This window comes from Natator depressus, chromosome 2, assembly GCF_965152275.1.
Source record: "Natator depressus isolate rNatDep1 chromosome 2, rNatDep2.hap1, whole genome shotgun sequence".
NCBI classification, from domain to species: domain Eukaryota; kingdom Metazoa; phylum Chordata; order Testudines; family Cheloniidae; genus Natator; species Natator depressus.
In genome coordinates, this window is record NC_134235.1 from 245,577,028 (window position 1) to 245,590,558 (window position 13,531).

At 37.6% G+C, this 13,531-nt stretch overlaps 1 protein-coding gene across 2 annotated transcripts in view; it reads right to left on the bottom strand.

The window, feature by feature from the left end:
• Positions 1-3,973: 3,973 nt before the first annotated feature.
• RBM33 (RNA binding motif protein 33) overlaps positions 3,974-13,531 on the bottom strand; it is a 148,747-nt gene continuing 139,189 nt past the window's right edge. For both annotated transcript variants that reach the window (XM_074946283.1, XM_074946282.1), the window contains exons 18-19: positions 11,136-11,224; positions 3,974-10,917 (exon numbers count right to left, since the gene is read on the bottom strand). In XM_074946283.1, the coding sequence (XP_074802384.1) occupies positions 10,869-10,917; positions 11,136-11,224 (138 nt within the window). In that variant the 3' untranslated portion in view covers positions 3,974-10,868. The remainder of the gene's footprint in view (positions 10,918-11,135; positions 11,225-13,531) is intronic.

Consider the following 13,531-nt stretch of genomic DNA (forward strand, 5'->3'; position numbering starts at 1 on the left):
AGGGAATTGGACATTTATGTGGATAGCAAGAAGAGAGAGAATAATCATAATTAATGACAACACATTTTGCAAGGGCTATTATATCTCATGCTTCAGGGTTTAAGCCAATCTATTAGAGACCAGGATGAGACCTAAAGTGAGAGGCAGGTTACCATAAACCTATTGTGGCGTTCTTCCTCTGAAACTGGGCACTGTTGGAAGCAGGAGACGAGACTACATGGGCACTGGATCTGATCTAAGGTATGTCCACACCTTGAATACTGTGTGCAGTTCCAGTCATGCCATCTCAAAAAGATAATTAGAATTGGAAAAGGGCAACAAAAATGATTGGGGGTATGGAACAGCTTCTGTATGAGGAGAGATTAAAAAGACTGATTTCTCATCTTCGAAAAAAGGCGACTAAAAGGGGACATGCTAGAGGGCTATAAAATTGTGACTGGTGTGGAGAAAGTGAGTAAGGAAGTGTTATTTACTCCTTCACATAACAAAAGAATCAGGGGTCACCCAATGAAATCAATAGGCAGAAGGTTTAAAACAAACATAAGGACGTAAAGTATTTCTCCACACAATGCATAGTTGAGCTGTGGAACTCGTTGCCAGAGGATGTTGTGAAGGCCAAAATATTAAGTGTTCAAAAAAGAATTAGATAAGTGAATGGAGGCTAGGTCCCCATCAATGGCCATTAGCCAAGATGGGCAGAGGTACAACCCTATGCTCTAGGTGTCCCTCGCCTCTAACTGCCAGAAGCAGAGAGTGATTGACAGAGGCTGGATCGCTCAATGATTGCCTGTTCTGTTCATTCCCTCTGAAGCACCTGGCATTGGCCACTGTTGGGAGACAGGATATTGGGCTAGATGGATCATTGGTCTGACCTCGTTCTTATATTCTTATGTGGTATGGTAATTCCTATGTATCACTCCTTAATAGTAGAAGGAAAATATACCTTATTTATGTTGTAAACTTAGCACTTGCCTGTGATTGCATCACCTGCCCTCTAGGCCAGGTTTACACTTACAAATTTTGCTGGCATAGCTATGACAGTTGTGGGTGTGAGTTTTTGGTTAGTTTGACAGACACATGGCTATGCCTGCAAAAGCCCTAATGTAGTTGCAGTTGTACATGGGGGAGTAGGGTGTAAAAAAGTACTTTTCACACGCCAACCCAGTATAAACTATGCTGGCAGAAATACTTATTTGCTGGCATACTAGGACGGTTTTGCTAGTGTAGCTATACAGGAAATGGTTTTAAGGGTAGATGAGGCTTAAGCCATCTCTCTGGGACTTATTCTAGCATTGCAAACCCTTTCAAACTTCAATATGCCAGAGGCTGAGGACAGGCAAGGTTCAGAGTCAGGGAAGTAACAGGTTCTCTAGCTCTTACAATTTTAATTTCATGCCCTCCAAGCCCTGCGTATTTGGATTCATGGTAACAAAGATGCCTGGTTTTACAGGTTCATGAAATAGTCCCAAGAACATTTTAAAAGTTCCCTAAAACTATTTGTTAAAACAGTTTCTGTACCATGCAGAATATGTGACAGTGTGGAATCGTGTAAACGTTTCATCAACACTCGTTTGGGAACAACTGCGTAGCTCACTTGGGATTTAGATGATTGAGTCATACGGCCACCCCAAACGCATGCTGATAAAACCTGTATACCCCCACCACACACATTCATGGAAGTAGTACGTTCTGGCCAGGGAACTGCACGAAAAGAAGTCACTCGAACAGTACTCAGTTGGTGGAATGTAGGACAAGAAACAGGAAGACCTGACATATTCACTCTCCTAAGGAGACTCAAAAATTTTCATAGTGTGGATCACATCCTACCAGAAAGATTCTCATGGATCCTCCTTTCTCCCATTCTCTATCATTGGCAACCTCCCTTCCCACTTGCAGCTATAATTTTCCTGTGGTAACTGCAACAAGAGCTTTCATAGAAAGATAGAGAAGATATGTAAATGTATGTTTAGCTGACTTTTAACGTAATGTAACATTTGGAGATAAGGAGCGCCAGCACCATGTGACCAGTCTGAAGACACTTGTTTAGTTTGAAGGGTAGATATTCAGCTGCACAGATGCAGAATTCCCTTAGCAGCAAGACAGTTCAAAAGATCTAAGAACAAATTTAGCTGCGAGCTTTCTTAAAAGGGCCAGCACTTAACTTTGGGCAGGTGGCCTTGATGCAATAGGGCCCAATCATGCAACCTTCATATGAGTACGTCCTCATTCTCATGAATAGCCCTAGTGAAATCAATAGAACTATATTCAGGTTAATGAGGAATACTTGCCTGGGCCCTTGGTTTAAAGCAAATGGTTTCAAATAGAAAGGTTGCTTCAGAGTGAATTGGGGACCCAAAGTCTTTCAAACCTGTAGAACAGAATAAAAGTCTTGAAGGAATGGTGATAAAGGTTAATGAAACGATGTATTAACATTTTTCCATCTTCCCCTATCCCTCCCTCAGACAACTCCCAGTTTTGATCGTGCTACAAATTGGGAAACTGTTCTAAAAATCAGGTAATCAAAATGCAAATAATTTGATGCAAGTGAATAGATCATGAAGAAGAATGGCAGAATTAACTGTCTAGCCCAGGGATATGGGTGGGCCCTTTATTTCAGCCTTTTAAAGCTACATTGTGGGCAGATCAATACAAATGGAAACAATACTCTTGCTAAACTTATTATATTAATGCTTTGTACAATCTTTGTGAAAAGGTGTAGGTAAAAACTCATTAAAATATTCTAAACTAGCTTTTAGCTTGAAAGGAATGTACAGAAATGTATGAGACAAAGAACCTCAAATGGGTTTTAATTTCACAAATCCTTACTGCAGGCATCCTACACAAATGATTTCGAAATTAGTCTTCGTAAACATTTGTCTTCAAGCGTCTTAAAATTGATTTTATTTTGGATAAAATTAAACAATATTTTGTACCAACAATAGGCTATTCCTGTAGATTTAAGCATAAGATCCAGTACATCCGAGATATTTAATTTACATGAACTTCTTACTTAAACTTTCTGAGATCTCGATGAATCAGTGTTCACTAAATGCCTACTGTGGGTATCGGTGATTTAAGGACTTTGGGAATGTCATGATAGTCTGTTCTGAAGTTGGAGGATATTTTCTCTTGTTCTAGGCTCAGTAATAGTTATAGGCTGCTACATGACATTGAAAGCTTACAAGCTATTTCACATGCAGCAGTTTGAATCTCAAAACTGATTTTCTATTATGAAAATACTGGGGCCCTTCTTATGTGAGTTATAGTACATACATTCTTCACAATACTCTAACACACATTTTTATGTAAATAATGGTGCCTTAAAAAAATCACACTACAAATGCGAGAAGTGCACTGTGAATATAGGATCTGGTTCTGATTGCTGCTACACTGAAATATTTAAGTGAGTGGAATTACTCTCTATTTACATTGATATAACTATGTTCAGAATCTGATCCATGGTGATCATACTGGGATCATTTACACCTTTGTATCAGGTCTTGAATTATGCACATATTGTCTGGCACTGGTTAGGCGAGTGGCCACTCATAACTGTTTGACATTTAGATTACTAATTTATGCAAAAAGCCGTATTTTTACTGTCACCTGTCCCCATCCCCTTTTGTCTGCTTATTCACCTGTGGTGTCTTTAAAAAAATAAACTAAATTGCAGCCTCTCTGGGTCATGGATTGGCTTTTTGTTCTACTCATTTGCAGTACCTAGAAAATGAGACCCTGCCGTATGATTGGGCATCTGTGGGTGCTACCAAGAAATAATAATGATACGTGGTATTTGTAATTTGTGACAAATGTGAAGTTCATGTTGTGCATAAGAACAAGATACAAAGGCAAGATACTACAAAGAAAAGGAAAAAATATTTTATTAACACAATTTAGTTACAATAAATACACTTAAATACATACTGACATTTGAAGTATGGAATCACATATAAGGAACTTGTACATTATTTCTGTGTTTTCATTTTTACATTCACACCTAGCATATACCACCGAAGGATATCTAATGCAAATGGAAGGACTTGGTATAATCAGGCATATAACACTTAAGAAATAAGGAAAATAATGTGTGTAGATGATGCAGTAGAAAACATGAAGCAGATGAACCCACAGTGGAGTCAGTATCATGATACAGTCGCCTCTTGAATTTATATTCTGAACTCCTAATAAACACAAGCTTCATAATCCAGATTAGAGCAGTACATTTTAAATTATAGTTTCAATATACCCAAATCTATCCAGCACTTAAGAGTTTATAGGTTAGGAAGGATCACATTCAGTAACAGTAATAGAGGTAGAATTGTGCTGACAGGTGCTCGTTACTGCTAAGTGGCAATGATACAGTACTATTACTATCACTGAATTCAAGAACAGAACTCCTGAAAAAGTAAAGGATAGAAAAAAAGTTAGTAATTAGTCTCATATCTCCTGGTATGCCACAGAAGCTAGAGCATATCTGGAAATTGCTGTCACTCCCCTAAGTGGAAAAGAGCTGTGAAACAAAATGGTTAAGTAATATTTTCTCTACACCTTTGGAATGTGCAACACATCCTAAAGTGTGAAACCTCTAAAAATGACCCCTCCTTTGGGTGGCAGCTGTTTATGCTCAAGCATTTACAACTAACATCTGTAGGAAAGATGCAACAGTACAATTTACTTTCAATACAGGCGACCAAAGCATTGTATTAGGGAACTAGAATAGAGAATGATTCTGAGAGACGGGTACTACAACTGTCACACAGGCGGAAAGAGAAAGTTGTAGACAGAGATGAGAAGAACGTCAAGGAGAAGACAGCAGTAAAGAATTAACATTCTTGCAGGTGAATTAGGAGTGAGGGGAAATCGGAAGGGGACAGAGAAAGGGTGAGGGGAACCAAGGTGACTAGGGATAACTTGGTAAAAAAATAAAGTGTTATGACTTGTTTTAATGGTGTATCTTCTTAAGAGTACGAATTATATGGTCCATTAAAGACAGATGATCAACTGTAAATAAATTAATTAGTCTTGTCTTTGCTGTATCTGTAAATGAAAATGTGTATTAATTTGAAAGTTAAATTACGGAAAACCCCCATCTCTTGCAAAGTAGTCCTGCAAAAAATTGTTTCATTAGTGAAAATAAGTAGTTTTATTTCTATTTATGCAAAGTAAACCTGTCAGACACTAGAAAGATTACTATGCACAATGAAAAGCCTGAACTATGAAATGCATTTTAAAAAAAGGTAAAAATAGCAGTAAAATGCTTCTTTTAACAGTGATTTTCCATATAATCAGATACTATTTCAGCCATAATATATTTTATGCAACTGTACACAGGACTGGTTTTTTTTCTTTTTTTTTAAAAACTACATTTAATCTGTAATAAAATTTAAAATAGTGTAAGCTTAATTAACTGGGATGCTGTTAAATTAAAAATCCTTAATGTAAACCTGTTGAGAAATTATGAAATATGTACAACAACCCCTTTCCATTTAGAGTTAGAAAAATAAAGTGTCCAACTTGAGAAGTGAGAAAGTAATGCAAGTGCTTGAAGACCCAGTGAAATTAGCCTTCCCATTAAGTTTTACATAGTGCAAAAGACAATGTAGTTCCCACCAAAATAAGCACAGAAATGGAAACTGAAGAGTAAAAAAAAAAAATAAAAAAAATTTACCCTGCAAAAGGTCGTGCTAAAGAATAAAACAAATGATCCTTCCCAACCATATTATACCAGAAGATGGTATACGTGAGGATCCAATATGAATCAGTGTTTTTGTTAATAAGACCTTACGCTCATGTGGAGAATAAGTCAAAACGTAGGCAATTTTTATGATAAAATTAACTAGGTTACAAAAAACCTTACATAAAATCCTTAGGATTTAATACTAACTTAAGATAAAATACTTCCAGTATTAAAACTGTTGAATTGATTCATATTTAAAGAATGGTGCTAAGTAACATTTCAGAATCAAAGCTGGTTTAAAGGTAACATTGAAACAAGAGCCTTAAATTACCCTAATGATTTATTCCTCTCAAAATCTAGTGGACTTTCTTCAATCTGTCTAGTGCCTCTTTCCCCCACATTTATTTTTCATCCAACACTGCTGCTAGAAAAATCAAAGTACCAAAAATAGCTAAAAAGAAAAAAGTTACGCCTAGAGGACCAATACTAAAAATCCTGTCTAACAGTAAGTATGTGAAGCCAGAAGCATATCCTTGGGGTAGAAACATACATAGAATATTGCAGTGCTAACAGGGAGGACAATACAACATCTACAGGAGTATGGTGGAGCGCAAATCTAGGACATATCCAGAAAAGTCAAACTATGGATAAAGGCAACACCCACAGCTACTTCTGCTAATTCTAGGAAGTGGCCACAGCATCTTCTTAGAAGGGGCAAAACTTTTAAAACTGGCCAGACTGAAGATACTATATTGTGTAAACATTCAAAAAAAAATTCAGGACCAAATAAAATGCTCTTATTTATTCCCCAAAGTAGTCAGAATTAGTTGCTATAATGTACCTAAGGTAATAATGTAGTAATACACAGGCATGCTGAGAATACCTACAGTTTTGTAAAAGTTCTTCAGACTAAATCTCTGCAATGGAATTCAACTATGAAAGGAATTAAGATGCCCAATGAAGATCTGGTAAATTAGTTACTAAAAGGGCCTTAAGCAGAGCTGTGAAAATTAAAACCAACCTTAAACCAACCTGAAAATTTCAGAACCAACCCCCAAATGGGAATTAAACCTATTAGTTGAAGATTTATTTTTGTCCTATATTTATAAATATAATCTTTTGTCCAATTACATTGGAGATGAATCAGTCATTCTTGGCCCACATCAGCCTGCTAAATTAAAAAAATCTGTCACTATAGTTTATAAAACATTTTGTAGCAATTCCTATATTTATGAACATTCTATAGGTCTGCACTTCTGCCTCTCCCCATCCATAGGATTTTACCAAGCTCCTCAATTATGTTTAATGGTTTCTTTTCATCATACAAAGTGTGCCATCCTGCTCTCTGAGATTGTGAAAAGAATAAAATGTTAACATCACCAACTTGAATTGTGTGTTGAACAACAAAAACTAAAATAACCCCAAGCTCCCAATCTTTGAGAACAATATCTTTAGACCGACCACTTTGTACTTATACAACAAAAAAAGAACCTCCTCTCCCCCCACCCCCCAAACCCAAATCTTGGTCTGACATGAGAATGTGAAGACCTAGTGTAATGTATAATCCGTTTAACCTTTAAGGACAGAGGCTTCTTAAAGAAATTAAGAACATTCTTCTATAATTTCACACATAATATGGCCAGACCAATCTAGTAGCCAAGATGTGATATGATAGAGTAAAATGAATTCAGAAGTGCCACAAGATCAAAACAAGATACCTGAAAAAGAAAATATATATATATTTGGCTCCACATAATCACCTACTGTATATTTACCTATTAAAATAGCATTACTAAATTTAAGTTTCTCTGAAACTTGTGAACAAATAATACACAGATCAGGATATATGTATTGACTTACTAGCATCTTTATAAAAATTTGAAGAGATACACAAAAACACATCAACATTTATGGAACCATGTCCATTAAACTTAGATAAGACAACACAAAAAAACTAACAAGTAGCTAAGATGTGGTTGAATTGTAAGCACTTTGAGTAACATCTTTTAATTTTAAAAGTTCCATATTTACATTGTATATTAAATGCAATTTTTGCATTCTGCATCTTATTTTAAATGCATGATAAAGAAAGAACAAGATAATGGTTGCAACAGATCTTCCAAGAAAATTAACTTAAGGTGGCCAGATTTAACGAAATGCTGTAAGAGAACATGGAAATAACATGGTCTTCTAATTTTACCTCTACTTCCTTTGCTTTTGTGGGAGGAGCCACAACAAATGGAACCAAACTGTGATGCTATTGTTCAAATTGGTCATTGCCAGCAAATCCAGTTTTAAGTTATGAGTTTATTACTGAAGATATGTTTTACTGAAACATTTTTAATGTATGCCTAAACCTAATGGTTGTTCTTACTACTGTACTTTTTTGAAGATCATCCTGTTAAAAAGATTTGTAATATACAGGATGTATGTATGTGCATAATTGTATCCATATAAACATACATACATACAGAACATACTCACAGTCCCCATATGATACCCAGCTGCTGTGATAAGCAGCTACAGTCACTATCAAATATGTCTGCGTTCTATCTATGCACACGCAGTCATCTAAAGTAACTGTCTATAAAGAGGGATATATACAATTATTAAACAATGCTTACATCGCTCCAATCTATTTGGTAAGTTTAAGGAGACATTGTTCATGTCTTTGTTTTCAGTGCCCCAGGATGGTTATGTGGGAAAAAGTTTAAAAGACCCTGACTAAAAATTCTTAATCCTCTAGTTGCCAAATGTTGTTCTCCTAGGAACTGATTCAAAACCCACTGAAGTCAGTATGAGACTTTCCATTGACTTCTTTAGGCTTTGGATAGGGCCCCTATTCTTTAGGCCTCAAAAAAGCTCATATTCCAACAACAACATCTGCTTATAAAAGAACAGCTGATCAGCTGCAGACTTGCCCACTGCTGGACTTTGCCTACTGAGCTATTTGTAGTCACATCCGGCCCATACTTCCATAGGCAGACACTCGGGTCCATTTATTTTCTGGATGTTTTTCCAACCTTCCCCTCACAGAGAAGCTATTCCTTAACAGTGGGGTACGTCACCACCTTTAATGGCCCATCTGAGATGTAAGCATTCCTTTTTAACAATAAAAAAATACAATATTTGTGGGGTTTAGTAATGGTGGATGTGAGGAGGGAAGAGCACTAGTGAGAGCCAAGCACCATGGAAGTCAGGTATCATGCCTTCACATACAGCCCCACCAACTCATTTCTACCTGTGACACATCTGCTACTCCCAGTCTTGGATCTGTCCTGAGCAGAGATCATCAATTGTGCTGCACTGAGCCAAATGTTATGATTTAGAGATACGCAAATGTGAGAAAATCCACTTTCATATGTGAGTATTCTAATGATCTTACTGTGATCTGCTAAGATACACGGTGCTAAGATGCAAATGGCTTTAGAAACCATTATTCCTTAAACATTTTCATTTTCCCATTGTAATAATGTCAATACACTACATTATTCTCATATTATGTCAGTGGAAAAAGAAAGCAGTTTTACCGCGGAGACTTTAGACACTATTTTATTGCTCAATCATTAATTTTTAGTAACTTCTACTTAATTGGAAATCAGTATAAAAAACTCTGCTGTGAGAAAGCCAATTAGAAAGCCTATGTGAACTGCGTCACCACTAAATTTTACATATTAGCTACGGTTTGCTGCAACTAATTTGTTTCAAACTGTCATTCTTCCATATTCTGGCACTTGTTTAGACCCCATTCACAAGCTCCTGCAGATTCACTACATCATGTTAGTGTTTTTTCTGTTTCTGTTACTTGAGTATCCTCAAAGATTATGAAGTTTCCAGAGGTGCCCACTTCAAAAAGTAGGTCAGCACTCAAAAGTACTGTATATCCTAAAAATAAAGAATGAAGGAAAGCCCCACCAAATAAAAACTAAGAAAATGTTTCATAAAACCTGCAATTGGATATAAACAATGGCATTTTGCTAAATTTGTCCAAAAGTAACTGAAAACTTGTTCCTTTGGAAATACCATCCAGATGGTTCTAACCCAAAGGAAGTATAATGGATTTTACCAACTATAAAATGCAATCCCCTTTAATGTTTGCACATAATTTTTAGAACTGCCAATTTCACAAGCAGCGTAACAACATCCTCATAATCCCATCTCTGTGGGGAACACCATGTCACAATTCTTATGCCTTTGCTATAATTTTTTTTTTAAATGGTTTAGCATTAGTCACAAAATAAATCTCAAGGAAAAATACTAATCGACAAAGATTAAGAGGAAGCGTACTCTGCAACAGTGGCACAAAGAGACACTGTTGGGAACGTACCACTTTCTCTGTGTCACCCTATTTTTAAAATGAGCATAAGTGTTTCACTTTTTCTTTGTATCTTGCAATCCCATTTAAAAAACAATTTAAACTGTAATAAATTACTACTTGGAGTAAACTACCCCATTATGCTATTGAAAGGTGAAGACCAAGATCCTTCATTTTAAACTATGGGGGGAAATGTAGCAATGTTATTCCTACAAAGTGTTTTCATTTCAAAAAGGGAGGGGGAAGGGAGTAAAGAGGGAATGTGTGTCAGACTAGAAGATGCAAAAACCGATCTAACGTATTTACAAACACAGAAACTACAGCCTTCCTGTGTCACCTCCAAAGCCTTTCAAAATATCATCATCAATCAAGTAGACCACGTCTTAAATCTATATAAGAATGCATCTTATATCTTCTCAGAGGAACAACATATGTGTGTGTGTTTTGTTTAGAGAAGTGAGTTTTCATTTAAATACCCTTCACTGAAGATAAGAGCAACCATTATCAAATATTCTTTGCTATGAAGAAACTTTTTAAATTTTTCAATGTAAGTGTTCTTTTTCTCAACTCAAGTCACTGTGATCACACAGTACAATCTTGAAGAACAAGGTCTACATGCATTGTAAGCACTTTGAAAAAAAATTTGCAGTTCCATAGGGTTTCAACCGAATGTGAAGAAATCGAACACAAACTCCACTTTGCTAGATCCTCTTAAGTTCAGCTTATCTTGAGGAAATCTTGTTACTTTCTGTAGTTCTACAGAGCAGTTAAAGAAAGACTGTAAACTGAAAAGACTTCAGATCCTGATGGTTTTGCCTTTGTATCTTCTCCCTGTATAGCTCCACAGCATGCTTCTATTCGCGTGATCAGCTATGCTCACTCAACTATCAATGCCACGTTAATGTGGGACAGATCTATCATATGCCTGTAAAATGTTAAAGAAATAGTTAGCATATTCTTCATTCGGCATACAAACTTCTACTACTATATGTATGGAGAGTAGAAAACAAGGTTTTATGAAGGTCAGTAGTAAAATATACATTTGAATATGGACTTGAATATGAAGCTCTCATAGGAGACCATGATTTCAGCTTATAAAGAGGGCAGATAAACTAAAGAATGAAGCAATGGCTAAATATTTACCTGTGGAATTTCTGTTGAAATGCTAACGCATGTGCTGGTTCCTTAAATTTCGCTATGGCTTTCCGTTGCTGAGGAAGCATCTGTAAACTCTATGGAAGACAAAAAGCACAGTTATTTTCTCAGACATGATCACTTTCTACAAAAAAATCTCATTATCTTTGCTTCAGAGACATTGCAAAACTGGTAATTTTTCTGTTACCAGAAACGCTTATTGGCCTGTAAAAGGGAATTAGACTGTTAATATTATTTACATAGCTGAGATGTGAAACTGGAGTTCCCTGATGTTCTATATGCAGAGCTTTCAGTCAGAAATCAAGTTGGAAACGCACTGGAGCTTTCCAAGAGAAGAGATTAGAGTCCAAACTTACAATTGTACAGATGGGAAAACTGAGGCAGAGATGCCTAAGTATCTTGTTGAAGTTTAGAGCCTAACCCTTCAATCTGATCCATGTGGATGGACCATAGCATCTGTAAAGAGCCCCTCTAACTTCATTGGGAGTATCCACACGGGCCCAGGTGAGGGGGTCTAGCCTTGGGGATCAGATTGAAGGATCGGGGTACACACAAGGAAGAGTGACGGAACCAGATCTCCTGACGTCAAGCCATGTGCTGTAACCACTTGGCCACACTCCCTCTATTTTCATAAAAATGTATAGAACTGGCTTTTGACAGACATTAGGGGAAATTTATAGAATGAACTGAAATACAATAGTTACAGTGCTTTGGTAACTCCTGATTGCCAGTTCAGATGAGAAACAAAAGTTACGAACTAGCATTTTAATTATTATAATGGCAAACTTTTCACATAGAACGCAACTGGAAGAAACCTGAGAAATGTAAAAAAATATATTTACACATGATGTGCATAATAAGCAGCTACTGATTCATAAATATGAACGTGACATATGTTCAACATGACCGGAGACTCACCTAAAAGAAGATCTGCCCCACTTCCCTTTCTCCAAAGACCAATATACAACCTATGAAGTCCAGAGTTATGTTCAAGTTGGGAGAGGGAAGATTTAATTGAAGAGACTGTATGTAAGGCACCCTTCAACTTTCATGGGGATTGATAAAACTATACTTAAAAATATTAATCCCAATTTGCAGCACACCAATAAAGATGTTTCTGGGAATTATTTTTTTTCAAACTAAGAGTAAATCTACACTGCAATATAAACCCAGGGCTCGGACCCGGAGTCCCAGGACTCCATGGGGGTGGCGGGTTCGAGCCCGAGTCAAGCTGGGAGCCAGGGTTTAAGTCTTATTGCTTTGCAGTGTAGATGCAGCCCCGCTGGACTTTGGCGCTGAAAGTCCACCAAAAATATCCCACAACCCCACAGACAGACTTTCTTTGTCCTCTGGACAGTCAAGTTTAATGGACAGTCAAGTCTTCCCACAATCCATCATGAACAAAGTGCGAAAGCAGTCACATTTTGGGAGGGCACTAGAAAGTCTCAGATATCCGTAGCTGGACTCAGGCCTTCATAATACAGTGTAGACACAAGAGCGCCAGGCTGGGAGCCAGGGTTTAACAATTCCTATGCTGGGGTTACAAATAAATGTAGATGCTCAAGCCCTAGGTTAATAAACCCAGGGTTTGCTAACTCATTTCTACTAACCTTGGCCTTACATTGCAGTGTAGACACATCCATAAAGGCTGGAATATCATCTTACACAACAAAACTTCAAGACATGCACAATCTAAAACAGAATCAACACGTTATCTTACTACTGTAGCAATTGTTCTTCCTCACTCTGTTCCTCTGATTGTCACTGTATCACTACATCATGTCTAAGGGCAGGTCTACTCTGCACACACACACACACACAAAAAAATGTATTCTTAACTCAGGTTAAGTAACACACATTAGTGAACTTGGGTTCAAACTATGGTTGCCACCTGTCTGGCCTTTACCCGGACAGTTGAGTTTTTGGCTTCTGTGTCCAGGTGCCATTTAGGGTTGCCAGGTGCCCGGTTTTTGACCGGAAAGTCCAGTCGAAAAGGGGAACTGGCAACCCTAAATGGCACCCAAACCAAAAATCCGGTTACTGGGGAGGTGCCGGGTCATTACCCTGCACCAATCCCTGCTCAGCCAGAGCTGCCTCCTACCTGCAGGCAGACTCCTTGAGATGATCCAGCAAGCAACAGGGGGAAGAGGAAAGAGGAGCAAGTGTTGGGGGCGGGGCCTGTGGGGGGGGGGGGGGCCTTTGGCCGGGGGAGGAAGAGGTGAGGCAAGGGCAGGGCCTCGGGTGTCCAGTTACCAGCAGTTAGAATGGTTAAAACAGGAGTGAAGACATGGAAACATGGCTTTTAATTCCAGTTAGCTGGTCGAGTTCTCCCCCAGACTCAACTATAGGTCTTAACTCAAGCTCACTTGAGCTGCCATGTCTTC